This window comes from Amphiura filiformis, chromosome 1, assembly GCF_039555335.1.
Source record: "Amphiura filiformis chromosome 1, Afil_fr2py, whole genome shotgun sequence".
Classification (NCBI taxonomy): domain Eukaryota; kingdom Metazoa; phylum Echinodermata; class Ophiuroidea; order Amphilepidida; family Amphiuridae; genus Amphiura; species Amphiura filiformis.
The window spans coordinates 39980597-40005339 of NC_092628.1; the positions used below are offsets into that span (position 1 = coordinate 39980597).

General features: G+C 36.0%; 1 protein-coding gene across 1 annotated transcript in view; it reads left to right on the top strand.

The window, feature by feature from the left end:
- LOC140146914 (vam6/Vps39-like protein) overlaps positions 1-17563 on the top strand; it is a 74016-nt gene extending 56453 nt beyond the window's left edge. The window contains exon 19 of the mRNA XM_072168782.1: positions 15971-17563. Within this exon, the coding sequence (XP_072024883.1) occupies positions 15971-16147 (177 nt within the window). The 3' untranslated portion in view covers positions 16148-17563. The remainder of the gene's footprint in view (positions 1-15970) is intronic.
- Positions 17564-24743: the final 7180 nt, after the last annotated feature.

Here is a 24743-nt window from a genome sequence, read left to right on the forward strand (position 1 = left end):
AGTTGTATATAAAAACCTTCCATAGTCAGAATATTTATTGCATTCAAAAACCATGTCTATGCAATGAGGACACTAGTTTCAGATGGACGGAGAATCTATTTTTATCATATGACATGTCAACATGAGGAGCAGTGGATTGCAATAACAAGATTGTTACTGTGCCGATGAAATAAACACATGCTTGACAGTAACGTAAGAGGGACACCCAGGGCTGTAGTCACTTTGGTTTTTACATTATATATAAGACAATTGTATTTTTGTTAGATTAGCACTGGTACAGCCAGAAAGTACCGTAAAATGGGGTAACTTCGGTCAGCGGGGTAACTTTGGTTGGTCAAATTTTTTTTTTAAATGGTCATATTTTCGTACAGCAATATTGTTTTTAGTCATATTTGGTGTCAATTTGTTAAGAAATATGTTTGGAAGAAATAATAGTCATTCATGTCTAATTTCCTTGAAATTTACGAAAAAACAGGATTTTTGACCAAAAATGAGAATTCTTTTACATTTTTTTTTCCAGAAAAAATAAAAATCGATATTTGTGAGCAAGGATGTGTGCTTGATTAATTTTGCAAGGGGTCAAATGTCACAAAAAACAACAACTTGCCCATATACAGCGAAGATCAATTTTTTTGATTTTTTTTTTTTTTTGGAATGTAATACTGTGACCAAAGTTGCCCCAAAGGCGGGGTAACTTTGGTCAGGCTATTTTTAACCCCTAGGGCACCCTTACAAAATTATTTAAATTTTTTTTTCAACTTTAAAGTGTTGAAGGGAACCCTAATGTCACAAAAAAGAGTTAATTAGAAATATAATTGGTTTTGTTTGGAAGCAGTGGTTTAAAAACTCTGAAAAGTGCCCAAAGTTACCCCATTTTACGGTAGGTCTGTATTAGCCACAGGATGAGCAAAAACAAGTTTCTGAGATTTTATATTTCATGGAAGGTGTGCTGGTGCTTCTTAGGAGAATGTTTATTTATTGTGATTCCATAAACAATGTTGTGATTTTTAAATTTTTGGCCCGTTATCATCCAAATGGTTGTTTGGCTGTCCGGTTCTTTGTGTGTTTGTTTGTTTGTTTGGTTGTCCGGGTGGAAGCAAATTCATTAATCCACTGTGCAGCTCCAACACAATAAACGATTAACTTCAAACTTGGTATATATTATTTGTATTTAGAAACCATTGTTATTTACACACCTTTGTGTGGGGGCCACCTTAATTACAAACCACATTTATAACTCTAGTTAAGTTAACAATTACAAATAATTAAGCAGGTGTCACAGAAGTGAGCTTTTCCATGACTGATGAATATACTTTGAAACTATGAAATTTTTATACATTTACTACTCATAAGTCTTCTTGTCTATGCTATAGATCGCTTGTCATACTAGCTCAACATGAAGGAATTTGTACTGTATTTCATCCATATATTTATTTCAGACAAATAATCTTTGGTAAGGATCCCATGTAAAATTGCAGGTTCCAATTTAATAAACATCACATGGTCTGAAAATGTCAAAAATGTAATTTGCCAGCTCTAGTTAGAGGATTTCTAAAGCATGCATAGAACTCATATGATGTTGAATTTTTCACCAAACAAATCTCAGAGACTGCCATGTCAAATCATTCAAAGGGCTTTGCTTGGCTAATAAAATATTTACTTTAGGATTGATAGTTGAGTTAATGTCACTCATCTTGTCAGCATTCGAAAGGTTATCTAACATGAAATGCCATCCACTGTAAACCTCTGTAGAGTTTCTTGTCTGATGTGGTAACATGTACCTAGACATAGTTGAGTCATGTCTGGAAACAAAGGGAATATGATTGGTGGTTCAAATCAGACCATTTAATGGCATAGAATTGTGTAGAAATTGTACAAAGCTGTATTAGCAATGACAAACAGGCTATAAGAATTGGAAAAATCAAGAAGACTATGAATAACATCAATTGCATAAATTTAATTTTCTTGTGACAGCAAACATGTTGTTGTTGTTGTTGTTGTTGTTGTTGTTGTTGTTGTTGTTTGTTGATTTGTTGTTGTTTTGTTGGGTTTTTTTTGCAATAGCCTTTCATTTTGGAATCGATTCAATGATCATGCACCAAAGTTCTGAATGCTCTCCAAATTTTATAATGCTATCTAAGGCCAAAAAGAAGGTTTATCTCTCAAACATTTTGCAAATAAGCTATGTGCTACATGTATGCCTTTTTGTAGGAACCAAAGATAAGTGCTGCACAAGATTTGTGTGTGGAGGGGGTAGGGTGTGTTTGTACCATATTTCCTTGTTTCTTGCCACTTCTGTGCCACTTGGTGCTAGGGTGGTTTACGCATACTCATACGCACAGGTTTGAGAGAGAAACCGTTTTTTTTGCCTAAGATGGAAATATGTGATTGTACATGCTATCTACTGAAGAAAGCAACATGTGATTTTACAATATCGACTGAAAATTAAATAGCAACATGTGATTTTACAATGCTATCTGCGGAAGAAAGCAACATGCGATTTTACAATGCTATCTACTGAAGATAGCAGCATGTGATTTTACAATTATTTCTACTGAAGATGGTACACTGATTTTACAATGCTATGTACTGAATATAGGAACATTTGATTTTACAATACTATCTACTGATAGTAATATTGATTTTACAATGTTATCTACTGAAGATAGCAACATGTAATTTTACAATTATATGAACTGAATATAGTAACATACTGATTTACATAGCAATCTACTGAAGATCGCAAAACATGATTTTACAATGCTATCTACTGAAGATAGCAATATGTGATTTTGCAAGGCTATCTACTAAAGATAGCAATATGTGATTTTACAATGCTGTCTACTGAAGATAGCAATATGTGATTTTACAATTATATCTACTGAAGATGGTAACATACTGATTTACAATGCAATCTACTGAAGATCGCAAAACATGATTTTACAGTGCTCTCTACTGATGATAGTAATATGTGATTTAACAACGCTATCTACTGAAGATAGCAACATGTGATTTTACAATTAAATTGTACAATTACATCTAGCAACATACATTACAATGCTATCTACTGAAGATAGCAATATGTGACTTTACAATGCTATCTGCTGAAGATAGCAACATGTGATTTCACAATGCTATCTCCTGAAGATAGCAATATGTGATTTTACAATAACATTATACAATTATATCTATTGAAGAAAGCAACTTGTGATTTTGCAATTGATGCTATCTACTGAAGATAGTAATATGTGATTTTACAATGATATTCACTGCAGATAGGAACATGTAATTTTGCTATCTACAGAAGATAACAACATGTGATTTTACAATGCTTTTTACTGCATATAGCAACATGTGATTTTATAATGCTATCTACTGAAGATAAGCAATATGTGATTTTACAATTACACAATTAGTGATCTGCTGATGTCAACATGTGATAGCATTTTGTGATTTTACTAATATCTACTGAAGATAGCAACATTTAACTATGCTAAAGATCTATAGATAGTGCAGGCTATTTAGCAGTGCTATGTACTGAACATTTCTACTGTATTTTGTTTTTGGTGTCATGTTACTGGTATATGTACTTCTTTTTATCAACTTTTATGTTTTGGTAGTTTTATAGTCAGTGATTAACAAAGATTAACATTGAATGGTTTGGTTAGTACAAATGAACCAATAGCTAAACAAATAAATGCACAATTAATAATGGTGTCTGGTGTAACATTCCCAGAAACCAAGTTGCCAGAATGTTAGTGACTTTGCAGTGGTGCCACATTAAATATCCAACAGAGATAAGCCATTCATGTGTTATTCATAAGCCCCTTACATGAAATATTTGTGTTTTTATTTCATCGCTTGTTATCATATCGCTAATTCTACAAAATCGGGTGCCAATCCACTGTAAAAATTGAAAAAATAAAAGTTGTTCAAAAACACCTGCTTTTTGTGTTTTTTAAGAGTAAATGTATCACTACTTTCATATGTAAAAGATTGCCAACACCACATGCATATTTTTCTTTCAGGAGGTCATGATGTTTTTTAACACTAAAACTCAATGTAATGTGAGCTACGTTACCGGCTACAAAATGGGCTGGTTTTACTCAATCCAAGGTCATAAAAAGCAAACTAAAGATCACTTGAGTGAAATGTAAACCCGAATTTACCATTTCGTAGAAGTTTTAAAGATGCGTAAATGAGTGTGTAACATAGCTCACAGTAACGTAGTTCACAGGTTTTTAATGTTTTTGATGTGATTTGCGAACGTTAGAACGTTATGTCGGTTAATTCTAATATAAATGGGGTTCGACCACTGGTAGCTTTCACATATTATTAGGAAGTACATGTAATACAAGTGCATACTATAGAATCCTGGTAACGTAGCTCACCAATCTTAACATGGTCGGTTGAAATTTCAATGTTGACAACATTTCTATGCCAAAATGCTACAGCATCACGATTTTACTGTGATTTTTAAAACCTATGAGTGTTTCCTTTCAAAAACCGCAATTACATTGATACCTCTGTTTTACTTCTTTCCAATAACGTGTGTTAAAAAGGGGTAACGTAGCTCACAGCGCTTTTGGTGGAAAGTGCAATTTATTTTAGAATTACACAAAGACGTTTTAATCACTAAAAATAATGTTGATAAACAATATGATGGTGCGTTATCTAATTAAAAACAACAAATATGTAAAGAAATCGCATTTATTCAAAGAAAATATTCAGGGTTAGATGTGACACTTGAGCAGTGGAAACGCATTTTTAGCGATTTTTGAGCCTTTGCAAGGGTTAATCAGGCTGAAGAAAGCATTTAAAGTATGGAAAACTATATATGTCCTCGTAGATCTCGTTGAGTTCTACCAGAAAAACAACATATTTGATGCCCTAAATGCTCAACAAAGTGTTGGTAGACCAAAGAATGGAAAAAAGGCTATTGGCACCGGATTTTGTAGAATGAGCGATATATGAAATTACCGCATATGGTCTCTGATGTAATAAGGTCAAGTGCAGAAGGAGAAATGTTGGTGCCGATAATTTTTCATAATTATCCAATAATTAATTCAAAGTTCTGGTTTTCTTTTGCAGACCTTGCTTGTATTTTTTGTGAAGGTATAGGAGTTTCATTTTACGAGGAAAATAAAGCAAATAGTGTAGCATGGAATTTTCAACATTAGCCGTTGTAGACATTTGTGTGCTACATTTTTGCAAAATATAAGTGTACAAAAAAATAATGTTAGTTTATAAAAACATACATTGGACCTTTGTAGCATTGGCTATTTTTAGAATCCAGGAAATGAGTCTGACAGTCTGTAGTCTTTGGTGTGTAAGTTGAACCTAGTACATGAATGTCAATATAGACTTAAGGCCATATTCCGATAGATGGTGTGGCTTAGGGGGACATTGTACTTTTTGTGCACAGCAAAATTAGACACCATCCAAAATCACTTGATAAACAATTGTGCTTGTCTATTTGTTGTTGTTTTAAAGATTACACTCTGTTTCTTGTTCTCAGAAGGTGGAGTGTCTAGGGAATGTCCAGCAACCTTCAACCTCAAGGGAATTGTGCCCCTTCCCCAGGGGGATGAATAACTGAAATGTGCCCCAAGTAGGGTGATCTTGCATGATTATAATGAAAATCTGGTGACTGCAAGCTCCATAAGCCACCCCTTGGGCACATCACTGTTGTCTTACCATTTGTAGAATTTCTGAGTTTTACTTTAAAATCTGACAGACGCCATTGGCAATTACGTCTAATTAGCTTCAGAGAAAAAAGTGCTCAAATAGTCTCATTTTGAAGCAATAGTTTCTATGAGGGTGTAAATGTAATCTTGTCGCCAAACAACTTGTCCGCTTCAAGAGAATTTGTAATAAAATGGAATATGATAGTAGGTGCCGGAACTTTGAATCCAAGTAGAAAATCTTTATTGAATATCCTATGGCTGTATATTCAATGCAGGTGGCGGTGCAATCTTTTAGCTTTAGTTCATGCACAAATATCAGTGCTGCTGTTGCGATGTATTAAAAGATGTTGTCTATCCTGCTTGGAGCAAAAGGTCAAACATTTTTTCAATAGCACACACAGTCAATTCTTGGCAGTTGTGTTGACCAGTGACATACTTTTAGACAAGATTGATTCTGACCTGACACATTTTTGATGTTGCAGTTTATTATACTAAGGAAACTGTGTCATTCAGAGGTGCAAAATAAGGGGACAAACCAAAAGATTGATGATGCCATATTATATAAAGGTAGCAAAAGTTGTTATAAAGCTGACTCCTTCCACATCTGGAGCAAAACTGAAAGTGGTTCAAAATGATGTAAATGATTGTACAAAAACATAAATTGAAAGTTCAATCCTCTCCCTTGCTAAATAAACTATTTATTCATAGTACTTCAACAATCTTTTGGTTTTTCCATATAACTAATGGCTGACGTTGGGAGGTGTGTATTGTTATTGTGTCATATTTAAAAAGGACTCCCCAGCAAACACAAAACATTTTCGACGACATTCGCAAAAGGTTATAAAAGGTTGTCAGAAAACCTTTGTTTAAATGTCGGGGTATATTAAGGGTACATTAATGGTATAAAACGTTTTCATAACATTAAATAACATTTGTTGGCAATTTACTGCACAGTAAACACAAATGTTTTACAGAGAACATTTAAATGTCGGGTTATATAAAGGGTATAAAAACGTTTTAATAACATTCCAAAAACATTTTTGAAAACTTGGTACAAGTTCTAAACAGAATGTTATTTTGAGGTTGAAATAATATTTAGCAAAAAATGTTTGCCCAAAATATTTACGATAACGTTTTAAAAATGTTTTCACGACCTTTATATAACCCGACATTTAAATGTTATTAAAACGTTTTGTAAAAAACATTTTAAGAACATTTCTGTGTTTGCTGGTGCAAATATTTTAACACAATGTTATTTAAGGGGGTACTACACCCCTGGCCAATTTTGTACCTACTTTTGCATTTTTCTCAAAAATTATAGCACATTGGTGACAAGTAAGATATATATATTATAGGGGGCAAGGACTACAATTGACAATATCACGGTACAGCAAATTCCCCCCCTTGAACATTGTCTGCCCACCCCTGTTCCCCATCTGAAAAAGTCCTGGCTAAGCCACTGTATTTAAACTTTATGGACTCTTCTTGTCATTGTTTTTAAAAGCAAATAATCTTTGGTAAAATAATAACCAGCACCCTTGGTGACAGACCCTCTTGACATTTGTGATGTGCATAATGCTTATGCTTAACTCCAAGACAATGACGCCAAGATTGAGCCGGGATACCCCAAGGCTCTGTCTGATATTTGTATTGGTCAGTTTAAAATGCTCCACAGAGAAATATCATAGGTGATTGTAAACTAACACTTCGGACAAGGATAAGCGCTTATGAAAATTTATTTAATGCAATGATAAATTAATTAATTAGATTGAAGGGGGAAGCACGTGTTTATTTCCTGTAGGTTGCCTGAAAACCAAAATCGTCATTGGGCAGGAAAAACCTCTTTTGTGTCATTGGCCCCTGAACATGTTTAAAGCAAAACCTCTTATGTAACCTGTTGGCAGTTTTGTTTTAAAAATGTTCAGGCACAAGCACATACGAGGTTTTTCCTGCCCAACGACGAAGTGTAAAATGCCTTTTTTTTTAAAGGTCTGGTTTGTCCTAAAATATGCCTCAAAATGCTTATATATACTGATGGTCAAATCAATTATCAAATATATTTAATATGACAAATATAAGTTTTTTATTGATGTATTTTAAATATTTATTGTTTTTGCTCATATTAGCAGTGAAATCAGTGTGCAACACTTTCTTGAGTTGTGCAAGTGGCTCCGTCATGAAAAACATTATGTTAAACAAATGTGTTACAACTTAATGTAACAATGAATGAATAAAGAAAATAATACTAATTATTATTATTGAAACTAAACATAACAACACTAGGCAGCCATTTCATGATGCCAAAAGCTTTATTCGTTACGTAATTGAAACACCCAGTCAGATGTATTTCACACCTGCCCAACACAAGTCACCCAATTTCGAAAATGGGATGTTGAATGTGCACTCATGAATATTGATTGGCAACATTTTCCAATATGTCAGCGCTCAAATTGGAAATAATAGATGAATAGATGCTGCAACCTGTTGCTCAAAACCATGAAATCACAATTTCCCATGAATAGGAAACTGTGGAACATCCAATGTGTGTTGCATAAAATCCCATCATGTGCATTTGCTATGCCAACTGAAAACCATACACCCTCTATGAAAAACATGACTTTAATCTATCACACAGGGGGCATAGATTTCAAATGAAGTCACCCATTCATGTAATCCCATTTGAAATTCACACTCCCTGTGTGGAAGATTAAGGTAATGTCTTCCAGAGGTGTATGGATTTCAACTGGAACAGCCCAATGTTACCTTGCAGTTATGCTTCTTTCAGATTCAAGTATAGAGTGAGGCTTCAAGCCAGACAAGTGATGTTGTGACACACCACTTGGGAAAATGGTTTCAGTATTTCTAGATACAAATTTCAATTTGGAGTTAAAGGCCTATTCAGTGATCCCAGCGAAGGTTTAAAAAAATTGTAATTGTTTATAAATTGCCTAAAAGTAAAGGATTCATCATTAAAATTGTCATTAGGTATTTTTGAAATGAAACATTTGGCCAAAAAAACAAGGAAAATAGCAGTATTGAAAAAGTTGCAGCCCCATTCAAATACAAATAGCTAATTTTATACTTTTAAATGACAGATTCATGTAAAATGTCTTATTTTGTCTTTAATACATAGCATTCGGCTTATAAACCACCAGCAGGCTATGTTTGCACATCTATGACACTATTTAAGGTGTCAAAATCTGAATTTTGATAAATTTAACAATTCCTGTATGAGCAAATCACTGAATATGCCTTTAAACCCTTAAATTCATGAGTATTTTGATGGCCTTACAATTTGAGCAACACTGAGGATAAAATCACATTCAAATTTTGGGGGAAAAATTGGAAATTTTTTCGAAAAAGCAAATACTAGATTACTTGGATACAACAAGCTACAGTAAACTTGCACATTGTAATAATATTTCATTGTCTGTACATTGAATTGATCAATTCAGAGACCAAGACAATCAGTTGTAACAGAAAATACAACTTTCCATAAGAATACCACCTTGCAGTATCTCACCGAACCTTACTTTTTAAAAATAGCACTCCCATTTTGCCCATGGTGGTGTGCTTGATGCAGTGACGTGGAGCAAATTGCATGAACGTGATCAGATGCAATGATACTCAGATGGATGGATAGATGGTGGTTGAATTGGCTTTGTAAACTATTTATTTTTGTGGTGTAAAATTTTTGTGACAAACATTTTGAGTATATTTTGAGCATATCTTGTGCTTATTGTGAGGGTATGATTTTCACTCTGTAGCTCTGTAGTATAGTAGGTTTTTTCCCTGAATTAATTCCATTGTTGGGTAAGAATCTATCATCCATATGTGCAAAACTCCTTCACGATTTAAAAAGAAAAGTATATGTGACTAACAATCATGTGACGAGCAAATAACCTTTTAGTATTGACAAACACCTGACATGCACTGGAGTGATTGTTATTTTATTTAAAAATATAAATTCTCTCAAGAATCGCTTAACCCAAATAAGGAATAAACGTACTCATGCAGGGAATTTGGGGATTTCAAATTTGGATATGATGAAATTTTAAACTTTTTATAATAACCTTTCATCTGCTTGTTAACACCCAATATCTGCACAGTAAAGGGTTAATCTAAATTGTGTAGGCAAAACATTTCCATACTGCAGTAAATTTTCACACATTCTGTTCACTTCTATGATAGCATGAATTAAAAAAACATAAAAATTACCACCTAAATGTATGATGGTGGGAAAAATGTGAAATTCACAAAGTTATAAAAAGCCTATCATGTTGATGATATTTTATGAGCACACAAACAATAATCACATGAAAATTGCCATTCGAGGTTAGCATCTCAAGGTCAGCTAAGGGACAATTGGAGCAGAAAATCGGAATTGATTGCTGTTCTTAGCCAATGGTATATCCATATTTAGAGTGACATTGAATTTATAGAATTCTTTCATAAAATTATGTGTTAGCAATTTTGTTTTCGTACATTGTGTGTTTCCAATTTTGATATGACTACATGGGTATTTGGGCCAATAAGAATTGGGTGCCTATTTTAATCTCTTTTCTGGTAATGTACGGATGATTGCTTGATGGATTGAATAATTGATCAATCCGATGGTATGATTGAGTGATTGATCAATCCGATCATTCATTTTTATGATTGATTGATTGATTGATTGCTGTTTCCATTTGTTTTGTTATCAGTAATTGTTGTTCAACATTCAAAATTGATTGATTCATTGGTCCATTGCCTCAATCATTCATTCCTTCACTCACAGCTCTTTAAGTCAATTTATTTTTCTCAGTACTTTAATCTGCTGTCCTCTGAAGGTATGATGCAAATTTTTGTAGAAAGCAATCATGTAGATCAAAATTAACTGCCATTTGAAAAACTAATTTGATTAGCAAGATTTGCACTTTTAAATGCATCTATTAATGATAAACACCTGAGGCAATGCCTAAACATTTTCAACCAAAATAGTTGCTAAGTAGGTGACTCGATTATTTACATGATCTAAAAACAATTTCACCTTAATAGATGCACACTTGACATTTCATATTTTCTCAGGAGAGCAATCGTTATGGAAGCTATTATTTTTGTTGTGCAAAAGTCAGGGGGCTTGGACTTGGTGAATTAGCAGAGGCCACTGTAGGCTGCTTTTTCAGTTTTGGTGCATCTAAACTTTTCATTTGCCAAGCGAAGGCTAATCTTACCAAATGTCCATGATTTTACCTCTTTCGTGAACATGTACTAGTCATGAAAAAAAATTGGGGAAAATATGTTTTGCTGATTACTTTTCTTATGTGTCATGAAAAGGCCCTTAATCTGGCTTCATTATCCAGAGTCGGTTTTTTTCTGGTTGAACTACCAATGTTCATATCAGATTATGTGGTATAATATAATATAATTTGGAGTCCTATGGACACACCCTTCGGTGGAATATTGGTATTTTCTTTTCGCTTGCATTTGCAATATTCTTTTGAGCGTGATGAATGGTATCTATTAAATTCTGTACACTCACGCATAACCCCCACTCTATTTCCTGACAACTTATATCTATTGACACGGATACATGCAGGCTCCACTTGATATCATATAAATGTCATTTGATAGATACAGGATAGCTGTATTTTGAAATAGCTACGGTGTGTGATATTTAACCACCATACTCTGGCTCTATCCTCACTCACCAAGCCTTGTCATGCACTGTTATGTGAAACTTCCTCTATGATGTTCCATCTGTCTTTAGGGTACTCTATACAGGAAGAAAGATCTGCATTAATGCATATTAAAGGTCCGTAACCCGATCGACAGCATCATCCCCGATTTTTTCATTGTTGATGAGGTTTTGGTATCACATAATAGATACTATTTTTCTCATTACTATCCTGAAATTTGACGCTCCAAGTCGATGTATTTCGAGAAATCATGAATCACAGCGGTTTTACAGGTATACCAGTTTGTAAACAATGGTAAATACTTTGGAATTCTGGGAGGGAATTATGAACGAAATATCAGTCACCGCAAGACGGTGCGCCGTATATAGTTATGAAAACGGCAACGGTAAGCGTAGTGTGCTAAATAGCTCAATTGACTAGCGCATTTGTTTTTACCGAGAGGTACCGGTTCAAAACCCGGTCTCGGAAGGGTTTTTTCCTCTCCATTTTACCCAAACTTTTTTATATTCATTTGAAATGTACATATTGCAAGGGGAAATATATTTTGTTTCCTTTTTTTCTGAAACGGTACGAAAAAAAAAAAAATTTCCGTTCAATACGGACCGGGCATTGTACAGCATGTCAGCATTCGTCATTGCCTGCCCAGAATGCAATTCACGTATACCAAGGTATTGGATTGCAAATTTGGCTATTTATTCACATTTACGCTGAAAATGCTCTCGTTTTTTCACAAAGCAGCATAAAGGAGGCGATATTTGATATTATTATGTAATTTTAAAGACAATCCATATCCAAAACCAATAGGGTTACCCCCCTTTAATGTGCACTTCCATGGCATGTATTGCATACAAAATGTGTGTAAAGTAATAATAGGGAAGACGGGTTAGTGTGCTGGTCTTCTCACTCTCTTCACACCACTGTTGTGGTGGGGGTTCAATTCCCCGCATTGTCACATATGTGAGTTTGGTTGCCGATCTATGCTCATCCATGCAGGTTTTTCTTCTTGTGCTCTGGGTTTCCTCCTGAATCTAAAATTGGACCTCTTCCTAAATCTCTGTCCCGTCATATTCAATTCAATCCCTTGAATGTAGAGCCTCTGAGTACTATTCGACTTTGGCCGAATGTTATAAATAAACACTTCAAGTAAAAGCTGTATTTTTAGCGCCACTTTTACTGTGTCTTGTAACATAAAGCTATGTTCTCTCAGCACCACTTTTACCGTATCTTGTAAGGTAACGTGTAAGCCCGCTTTTGTTATGTGTTTGCATGACCTGCATTTACGTGGTCCAGTCGCCTTTAGATGTCGCAACATTACTATTTCGTGTGAACAGTCACTACGCAAGTCTACAGTGATCTGGACTTCAGAAGCTCACATTGACATAGATTTAGTATCCCATATGGAGTGCCCCATCATACAGTATCTTACCCAAGCTTTGAATGATACATATCAGTGTTGGGTGGTGGTGATGATCGTCTCTTCATCTTGACTTCTCTCGACTACTTGTTCTATTTTGTCATGTTCTTGGCTGACATTCTGTGTGTCTCATCTGATCTGACATCTTGAGCCCAGCCCATCTCCATATGGTATACCTGGTTATCTCTACCATGGTTTGTTCATGCCTTGTCTCATGTCATTGTTTCTTCTGCTCCATAGCACTATTTTCTGTTTCATTTCATTTTGTTTGCTGTCCATATCACTGCTGCTTTGGTTTCAGTGAATAGATGGCCCTTTGGTCATTACATTCATCAACATGAAATATTTTGTGCACATAACCATGAAACTTAGAGTGTTTAAGGTAACCCTAATGCCCTTAAAGGGGTTGGCCAGAGATGCTGTATGTGTAGCCCGCCCTGCCCACTCAAGGGGGAGGCCCTTGCAGTCTGTTATATTTGTACCATGCAGAGTAGTCCTCTCCCTGTTAATATACCTCTGGGATCATCGGACAGTGCTGTATATATAGCTCCCCCCACACACACAAAAAAACCCATTCCATGCAGTTTTTTGGCCAAATATCTGGTGGTTACTTTTAAACTTGATTAACTATCACACCTTAGGGAAGTTTTGTTCATAGATGCCCTGTATTAGATGTGTTGCCCACCCCACATGCTGAAGAGGAAGCACACATAGACATAGAAATAGATCAATGACCATACTTTTTTATCTTCAGCATCTCCTCATGCCTCTTCAGATATCAGGGATAATTTTGTGGAAGCCACAGAAGAGGTCCTCAAGAACACTTGACCTGAGCTGGGAAACAAACTCAATGCAAATTTCAAGTTCAATACAGTGATAATTATTCTACAGGATATATGTGATGATATTACTTCTTGGATTTAAAGCTTACAGTACTTCATATTTCTTGTTACATCTTGTCATGTATAATACTATTATACATAATTATAGTACTCATATTGTCATAATTACATCGCTTTTAAATGTTGTGTAAATTAGCAATTCGAAATTAAAAGGCAAGTTGAAATTTAATGTTAATATCATGAAGAAATTCATACAGGAATAATAAGTTATTAGATCTAGTCTTTCCAGATTTCATGTCATTTTGTTTGCACTTTAAAAAAAAGGGATTTTGAAACAGAGCAGATTTTTCTAAAGTTAATTTTTTATTACTTCTGTGGTACCGAGCTGTGCTCCAAGCGTAGACGAGCGTACACACAGAAGAAATAAACAATCACGCTGATTGACTGATCAACGCATTTGACAACAAAGTCAGTTGAACCATTGGTTGTTGGCGCGGCGCGTAGTAAGCGACCTTGTCACTTCTAAGCGATCGCAATTCACCAGTGCATACCCGGACACGGAAGTAATAAAAAATTAACTTTAGTTCCAAGATTCATGCACTAATTCAATCAAATTCATTGATGATGAACTTGGGACTATTATTTCCAGTAAACAGCCTGTGCCTATACATATAGTAGGGTAGTCTAACCGGAAGAAATCTTTTCATCCACAAATAATCTGATTTCTGTCACATATTATTACAAAGCTGCTTTAAATACCCATGTTGGTAGTTAGATCAGTGAATGTGTACCATTTCAAAATATTGTATGGGTTTCATTTGGCAGTGAAGGCATGGGGAAAGCAGCCTCATCAAAATCCCCCCTCCCCCCCCACCCCTCCCCGATAAAATGTGTTTTTAAATCAAATCAAGAGAGACTTACAGATTGTACTTCCAACACAGTTTATTGAATAATTCCTTGTATTGTAATGGGATACACATGAACACATTGGAAGCATTTTCAGCTTGGTGGGTTTTTTATTATAGCCAAGTTCATGTTCCTTCAACATGTGGATTCATTTCATGATTCGATACAGAGGAAGATCTAATTCAATTATTTTGGAATTCTGTGTTCTTATTCTTTTGAGAACGCAGATGATACCAATTCCAATGTGGATGATGATACTTGCAAAAGTTTATTCACATATGTTTAGGAAATGAGGAGGGCTACAGTTTCATCTGTGTGTATTATGTTGTTTTATTGATGCTAATGTGGTTGTTATTATTGTTATGAGGTGTTACTCAAGACAGTACTACAGTAGAGAAATTTCAGAGATTATTTGTGCTTTTCTCTTCAAAGTTCCATAAAATGCACAAACTATTTTCTGTCAAAAATTGGTGTAATTTTCAGAAAAAAATCAAGACTGGAGCCACATACAGACACACCCCACACAACAAAATTTTGATTTACAGTGTATAAATGTGTCAATATATCAAATAAGTGGGTTATTTTGTTATTTTCATTTTTAATAATTACAGGTACATTGATTGAATGTCCATAAGCCAAGTCACTGAGAAAGTACTCTCATTACCGTAAAATGGGGTAACTTTGGGCACTTTTCAGAGTTTTTCAACCACCGCTTCCAAACAAAACCAATTATATTTCTAATTAACTCTTTTTTTGTGACATTAGGGTCCCATTCTACACCTTGAAGTTAAAAAAGATATTTTAATAATTTTGTAAGGGGTTACAAAATAGCCTGACCAAAGTTACCCTGTATTTGGGGCAACTTTGGTCAGAGTATTACCATTCATGAAGGAAAAAAAAAATTAAAAAATTGATCTTCGCTGTATATGGGCGAGTTGTTGTTTTTTGTGACATTTGACCCCTTGCAAAATTAATCAAGCACACATCCTTGCTCACAAATATTGATTTATATTTTTTTCTGAAAGAAATATAAAAAAAGATTTTTTTCTTAAATTTGGAGGACATTGGACATGAGTGACTATTATTTCTTCCAAATATATTTCTTAACAAATTGAAACCAAATATGACTAAAAACAATATTGCTGTACGAAAATATGACCATTTAAAAATATATATTTAACCGACCAAAGTTACCCCGCTGACCGAAGTTACCCCATTTTACGGTACTAATCAATTAAAAGACATTAACAGCGCTAATCAATGAAAGACATTTTTAAAAAAATGCAGTGATTTATAGTGTGCTACACATAGGTACAACGCCTAGATGTTGATCCACAAGCCTCAGCACACTTTACATTAGCAGCGCAAGTTTGATACAAAACAGTATTTAGTATGTGTCACTAATATTTTTTCTTGTCATGTTTTTGTTGTTTACCATTACAGGTCAGGGAACAACACATTCATTACCAGAGCAGTAAGTGTGTGATCACCGAGGAGAGGAACTGTCCTGTGTGCAAGAAGAGGATAGGTGACTCCGCCTTTGCCAGGTTACCCAACGGGGTCGTAGTACACTACTTTTGTCGCAATGATATGGCCAAATTCTCCATGGAACCCACATGATAATGAACCATGGGAAGGAAATGTTTCTTTCTTTGTCTCTTTCTTTGAATGTCTTTAGCATAATGTGAAAACTTGGACTTCCTTTAAAGGAATATATACATGCAGAGCCGCCGGATTTTGTCCCTGATTAAAATCACTGCCACATTCTTTTAATCATTTATTGCTAATGCATACAACGTCTCCATTCATCAGCCAATAAGATTGTGTGGTTCATGGCTTGATTTAATCAGCCAATCAGAATCTGGCTTCTATCTTGAATTTGCATACCCACACAGCACACTTGTAAAATAGTATCAAGGAATTGTGACAGTGGTTTTAATATCATGTATGACATGATCAAAGGGAAACATCATGTGATGTGATCAAGCAAAAACTAGTCATATGTCGACCATCCTCAACTTTTTTCCTAGTTTTCCATGTTGAACATGTTAAGAGCTTTATTTGGCTGAAACTCCCATCAAATTTGGAATTTGGTTCCAGAGGCGTGGTAAATTTAGTAAAGTTGGAAACAATGGAAAACAAAAGGAATTTGATACAATATTAATTGGCCACATCTCAAAATCAATTCTAGCAACAGACAACTCATTTTGCTTGATCATATCACATATGTCAGAAATTGGCATCACTGCCAGACTGTTTTTATAATTAATTCTTTGTATTATTTTGCTGGCACTTGGTAATAGACTTTACTCCTATGTCCCATCATCCACTATTCCAGGGGCTACTTCTGCCACATTCTGCCAGGAGAGTGTTCTGCCCAGAAGACATTAAGATTTCCAATTATTTTCTAATCATCTAAACAGTAATTCCCAGAGTAAATCTTGTTTTTTCGTTGGGAATCCTCAATATTTTCCATCTTGTGAGATATAAATCTAAAGAAGACATGGAAATTCCAAAGTATATACAACTCTTAGTCCTTTTGGTTTTTTACTTGAGAATTCCTTAAGTTTTTGCTCTCATTAACATACTAATTAATTGTTCCCTTCAGATGACTAACTCAAGTGCCAGGGGGGGCACTAATTAAGTTGAATATGATACACATTCACTCGCATCTGTTTGTGGAAATGAGTGATCTAGGCAGGGGGCTAAAGTGCAGGGGAGGGGGGCTAATAAAGTCGAATATGATACAGATGCCTAGGCTAATTGTATGGTACCATAAAGTCGGATCTATTTGTGGAAATGAGTGATCTTGGCCGGGGGCTAAAGTGCCGGGGAGGGGGGCTAATAAAGTCAAATATGATACACATGCCTAGCCTAATTTGTTCGGTACCATTAACTCGGGTCTATTTGTGGAAATGAGTGATCTTGGCCGGGGGCTAAAGTGCCGGGGAGGGGGGCTAATAAAGTCGAATATGATACACATGACTAGCCTAATTGTACGGTACCATTAACTCGGGTCTGTTTGTGGAAATTAGTGATCTGGGCAGGGGGCTCCCGGGGGGGGCACTCACATTTCCCAGCTATACGGGTATGTGCCGCGGCGACGACCCCCTTTTTCAGAGCCACTGGCCGTTCCTTAGACCCTCTGAATTCATTGTTTGCCGCTCTGAAGCCCCAAAATTTTTCTAGCCGTTCCATAGACCCTCAGATCATCGATTTCCGCTCTCATCGGCATCTTGAGAGACGTGTTTTCTGTCCTACTATTTCAAGCCCAAAAGCAGACCCAAAAGCTACTTTTGCGAGCCCAAAAACTTCAAAGGGAATTTTCCATTAATTTCTTCCCCATTGAAACACATTGTAAGGAATAAGGTGAACTTTGGGTGGGATTTTGGGCTCCTTTAGTAGTGGCAACACTGGTTGACTGATAATAAATAAACATTGCAGCAATGCCGATCGCGAGAGTCCAGCTGGTGAACATTTAGCTAGAAATAAATGATTTTGAGATCTCTTTTTGGAATAAAATTGCCAAATATGAGGAAAAGTACCTTAATAATTATGTACACATCCTTGCAGCTCTCCATAAACAATGAATTAAAAGGTAATTTACGATCTACTGGTCTAGTAAAATCGGGAGTGGAATGGCTGTCAAATTCTGCACACTTCACTCAATCATCTCATGGTATAAGCATGACAGTTCAATGTAGTTTAAATGTTTTTCTATTCGGCACTGAAAAAAAATAATTCTTGTGGGTTTGTTTTTATGGTGGGCTTTTGTAATGCTGCTATAATTATCAGTAGGCTAATAGCATAGATTGTAGGTCTACAGGGTCTAGTAATTTTGATTTGAATGCTGTTTTGCTTTGTTGAGGTTTCCATCGTATAATGGGCCAAACCAGACCTATTTTGCATTAATGATTTTCCTGATTAATAATTTAATGCACAATTCAAAGTGAAATCGATTCCTTCAAAAATCTGTGGCAAAAGCACAACAAAATTGAACCCTGGTTTGGCCTGCGGGTTTAGTTTCCGAGATTTTTCAGATTTTGGCGGCCGATCAGTTCCCAAGACCCCCCTTTTGGCCAGTCAATCAGTTCCCAAGACCCCCTTTTGACCGGCCAATCAGTTCCCTAGACCCCCCTTTTTGACCTGCCGATCAGTTCCTTAGACCTCAAGTTCAAACTGGCGGTGGCACACCCCTACCAAAAAAAATTGAGTGCCCCCGGGGGGGCTATCAGGATTATATTTGGAGGAGCTGATGTTTTGTGTTTTTGACTTTAGACAGCATATTTTGTAAATTTTTACTCTATTTCAAGTTCTTTTGCTAAATTTGAACCCAAAGAAGTCTTACTTTGGGAATTGGGTATTGTGCAGATTTTTTGTGAGGAGTGTTGATGACACTTCATGCCCGTTTTATCTCTTGTAGATGCTAAAAACTAGAACAACTAAGTAATAATAATATGATATGAGTCAGAGTCTTTCACAAGCAGTAGCAAAATCAACTGAACAACTCAAGACAAGCATATTGCTTGTCAAGTGTTTTATTTCAATGTAACATTTTGGGTTTTGCTGGTCTCATACTTCCTGCAAGCGGAACGGCACACCGCTGAGAGCGGCAGCATGCCTATGAAAGCCAATGTTGCCGCTCAGCACTGCGAAAAATCATTTCCTGTTCTCATTCGTCAGAGCGGCACCGCTCCCGAGTTGACTTGAATTCAAGTCCTAGCGATCTGCCGCTTTTGGGCAAAGTGGTGGAGTGATCGATATATCGGCTTGCCGTTGGACACCGCTTGTGTTTCTAGTGCGACTTCGCAGTGAAGCCAAATTGTTGTCAAAGCGACAAGCGGCAGGAAAGTATGAAACCAGCATTTAAGTCGGCCACTATAAAGTAAACCCTGGGAACTGCACAGAGGCACAGACAATACCTTAGTTCCATAAAGCACAGAGTAAGCAATTACAAAAATTAGAATGAAACTTGAAGAGCCAACTTGTTTTATAATGCCCATATTTGGTCTAGGCTTGTGAAATCAGAATGTAATTGTTCAGATTCAAACAAAACATTAGAACAGTTTACTATTGATGAGTGTGAAAACATTCCTTGCATTCTCAATCAAAACCAAGTGCTGTATTTTCCTGTAGATTTGTCAAAACATGGGCATTATAAAGTGCAGACAATTTTTAGCATTTTGTTTATTTAGTGCAACTCACTTAAATTAATATGTAGTCATTTGTATTTTGTTTTATTAGAGTATGATATCAAAAGTGATATAATTTAAAAGTAAGATGTTTGACTTTTTCTTTGTTTGATTGAAATCCATGCACTATGATGATGTTTTGACTGTTTTATTTTATTTTGTGCAAAAACCATAAAACTTTTAAAACATAAAGCATCTTGGTCACTTAATTACAGGCTTAATTATTCTGATCAAGAATATGCTCCCACACGGTATATCGGGTAACATTAAAACTTGCACGGTAGACAAAAATGTTTAGCCCAAATTGCTGGTAAGCTTTGCCTAATTTGTTTCAGAACCATTGTTTTCTATATGGGACAAGAAGTGGTCGAGAGTCACCCAATTGGGTTACCAAATCACAAGTTTGATAACCTTGTACCTGCCTACTAACTTCTCTGGTTCTATCAAAATCCTCTTGCACTTTGATTATTGGGAATAAGTATAGAATACCTATGGCACCCTAACACACACCCTAACCCTAATCAAAGAATGGTATTCTATAGTTATTATACCGATTATTGTGTCAAGAAGTTGGCCACATAATGCAACACTGCTTTGTTCAGCCAAAGAGATACTGATAAATCCTGGGTATTGAATGACCTGATCTCAAGCAGCCAATCAGGATGTTTATGCATTGTATCATCAGTAAAATAATGCAAAATGACTGTAACAGAACCTGTACCAGCCTTTTTGTAATGCAACCGACGAGAAGATATAATAGCATGTTGACTGCTCAGTGCTAGAAATGGGTAAGAGCAATAGCTCATCTACACATGGCAGCTGTTGTACTTACCCACTTCTGGCACTGAGCAGTCAATGTTCTTGTAATGTATGTTTTAATAGAACTTGGCATCCTTGTGTGTATGGAAAAGCTTGAAGTTAAACTTGCTAGAACTTTTAAGTTTAAAACTTGTCCTAGGAATTAATTCAGGTGTTACAATGTGATAGAATCATTTGATAAAAATGTTTCAAGACTTGACTACATAAAGATAACTAGACTTAGCTGTGGTCTAAGACCACGAACACAGCCGTGTTGTGACCTCTTAATGACCTTTGACCCCAAAATGTATGAAAACCTCATAGGCATTGGCTAATGTCAATGTATGCGTGCACGTGGCATTATTTTGCCATGTTATTTGTGGCAGAAGGGGGCATTTTGAGCGTTTTTAAATCAGACCGGAAGTGGCCCCTTAATGACCTTTGACCCCAAATCTGTGTACACCCCATAAACACTGGGTAATAACAATGCATGTGTGTAAGTGGCATCACTGTCCTGAGTAATTTGTGGGAGAAGATGCATTTTAAAGGTATTTAGCTTTTATACGGAAATGACCACTTAATGACCTTTGACCCCAAATAAAAAAATATCATATATACATTGGTTAAACACAATTCATGTGTGAACATACCATTACTCTCCTATGTTCTTCTTATCTAATACATTTTTTTGAAGATATTTCAATTTATACGGAAGTGGCCCCTTAATGACCTTTGGCCCCAAATCTGTGTACACCACATTGACACTGGGTAATAGCAATGCATGTGTGCAAGTGGTGTCACTGTCCTACGTAATTTGTGGGAGAAGAAGCATTTTTAAGGTATTTCGTTTTATTCCGAAGTGACCCTTAATGACCTTTGACCCCAAATAAAAAAATACCACATATACATTGGGTAACTGCAACTCATATGTGAATATACCGTTACTGACCTATGTTTTCCTTAGATAATAAAAAAATTTGAAAATATTTCGTTTTATACGGAAGTGACCCCTTAATGACCTTTGACCCCAAATCTGTGTACACCATATAGACACTGGTTAATAACAACGCATGTGTGCAAGTGGCGTCACTGTCGTACGTAATCTGTAGGAGAAGATGCATTTTTAGTTGAAATCACGTTTTTGACCCCTATGACCCCTGCGTGACCTTTGACCCCACAAGTTTCATGTGACATGTAGGCGCACGGTCAATGATCATTGTGACCAAGTTAAGTCAAAATCGATATAAGCATGTGAGTGCTAGAGCAAATGTAATGGTTGACAGAAAGAAAGAAGAAAGAAGAAGAAGATCCTGTAAGAAAAAAGACACAGCCGTGACTAACGTCACGGCTGTGTAAAAAGAGAAGATATTAGAGTTTTGCTGAATATTGATATTTTTATATACAAAAAATACAACTCATGTTTATTTCTAGAGAAGGGCAATGTTTCTTCATTTAAAGCAATTGAGATATCATATTCCCAATAAGTACATAAATATCAAGGAGTAAATGCAAGAAGAACCTATTTGCAATAGCTGCCAGGTGTCATATGTGTACAAAATAGAATGCAGAAATGGTCACATTGGGCCTTCTTGCACCAAACCCTCTATTATTAAAATTGTGTAGCTTTGTAACCTGAAATGTGACAATCTACGATCAGTATATTAAAATGCATAGGCTATATGTAGATAGAATGGGCTATTCCAGTAATTAATGCCTCCCCCTGCACCCTAAAGAAGACATGTACATTTTGACCATACATTTTTGGGAATTCCCAGACCAAAATTTTATCCGGAAAAAAAAAAGCGATTCCCATTTTGGAAAAAAATGCTTAAAATTGGGATTTCCCAGTGCCCCTGAAGAAGAAGGCGGGCATATTTTTGCCAACATTTTTTAGAATTCTTGGAATTCTCACGTCTTCTTTAGGATTTTGAGAATAATGACCTCATTATTTTTTTTGGGGTGGGGGGATTCCAAGAGCAAAACATGATGAAATTTTTAGTAATCCCATGTCTTCTTCAGGGGAGTGCCTTTGATTTATGAAATAGCCCAGTACTTGTGTAGTTTAGCAGTACAGTGGGTATGGTCTTGTTATGGCTATTATTACACAGCCGAGAGCTGTGTTTTGTTTCTTACGAGATCGTCTACCTTTCTTCTGTCAACCTTTACATTTGCTCTAGCACTGACATGCTTGTACCGATTTTGACCTAACTTGGTCACAACCATCATTGACCATGTCCCTACATGTCACGTGAAAATTGTGGGGTCAAAGGTCACGAGGGGTCATAGGGTCAAAAAGTGATTTCAGCTAAAAATGCATCTTCTCCCACAAATTACGTAGGACAGTGACGCCACTTGAACACATGCATTGTTATTACCCAGTGTCTATGGGGTGTACACAGATTTGGGGTCAAAGGTCATTAAGGGGTCACTTCCGTATCAATCAAAATATCTTCAAAAAATTTTATTAGCTAAGAAAAACATAGGAGAGTGATGGTATGTTCACACATGAATTGTGTTTACCCAATGTATATGTGGTATTTTTTTATTTGGGGTCAAAGGTTATTAAGGGGTCACTTCCTGTATAAAACAAAATATCTTCCAAAATTTTTATCGGCCAAGAAAAACATAGCACACTGACGGTATATTCACACATGAATTGATGTCACCTAGTGTACACGTGGTATTTTTTGCGGCGGGGTCAATGGTCATTAAGGGGTCACTTTCGATGTCTGACCGAATACTTTCAAAATGCTTCTTTTCTCAAATTACACGGCGCAGGGATATGTGCCTGGTGCATATATATTGGCTATAGCCAGTGTCTATGTGGTGTAAAAATAATTGGGATCAAAGGTCATTTAGAGGTCATTTTAATTAAAAGACTTATATCCTTCAAATTAGACATGTATGCACAGCGTAGCAGCCGACAATCCTACACGTGGTCGCGCAAGAATGGTCGAGGGCTTTTATTACACAGCCGAGAGCTGTGTTTTGTTTCTTACGAGATCGTCTACCTTTCTTCTGTCAACCTTTACATTTGCTCTAGCACTGACATGCTTGTACCGATTTTGACCTAACTTGGTCACAACCATCATTGACCATGTCCCTACATGTCACGTGAAAATTGTGGGGTCAAAGGTCACGCAGGGGTCATAGGGGTCAAAAAAGTGATTTCAGCTAAAAATGCATCTTCTCCCACAAATTACGTGAGGACAGTGACGCCACTTGAACACATGCATTGTTATTACCCAGTGTCTATGGGGTGTACACAGATTTGGGGTCAAAGGTCATTAAGGGTCACTTCGGTATAAATCGAAATATCTTCAAAAAATTTTATTAGCTAAGAAAAACATAGGAGAGTGATGGTATGTTCACACATGAATTGTGTTTACCCAATGTATATGTGGTATTTTTTTATTTGGGGTCAAAGGTTATTAAGGGGTCACTTCCTGTATAAAACAAAATATCTTCCAAAATTTTTATCGGCCAAGAAAAACATAGCACACTGACGGTATATTCACACATGAATTGATGTCACCTAGTGTACACGTGGTATTTTTTTCGGCGGGGTCAAAGGTCATTAAGGGGTCACTTTCGATGTCTGACCGAATACTTTAAAAATACTTCTTCAAAGGTTCTTTCGATAGTATTGATCAATTTTCTATAATAGATAATAATAACGCTCGTTTATGTTGCATCAAGTAAATAATTAACTCAGATCCGTATAAATTGTAACAATTTAGCTCAGTGTCTTCTTTTAAAAAGAACTATGTTACGGGTTACACATTTTGGACTCGGAAGGTTACGGTGATTAACTACTTTCCCGGGACTCCTTTATCGCCGCCTCTTCACTGGGCTCTTCATCGTTAAGGGTACATACCACATAATAGCTTTACGTGCAAAATAGGGGTCACGTTTTAGGCTTTAAGTCGAAGTTACGTCTTACTTTGAAATATATATTTGATATCATCTTAATCAGAACAAAATTCTGCATAACATATCTGAAAATGACACCAAATTTTAGGTCTAATTTTTGAGAAAAATAGCGCTATATAAAAGGCCCGATTTTCCCGTGTTTACGTCCGACTGCTAACCGCGTTTTGACCTCGTGTGTTCATGCGCTCATCATCGTAAACATCACTCACATTTTCGCGTTTTCTGTTCAAATTAATAGAGATCACATTCACAAGTTCTAGCAAAACACGATTTGCAACACTAGTAAAAGTGTT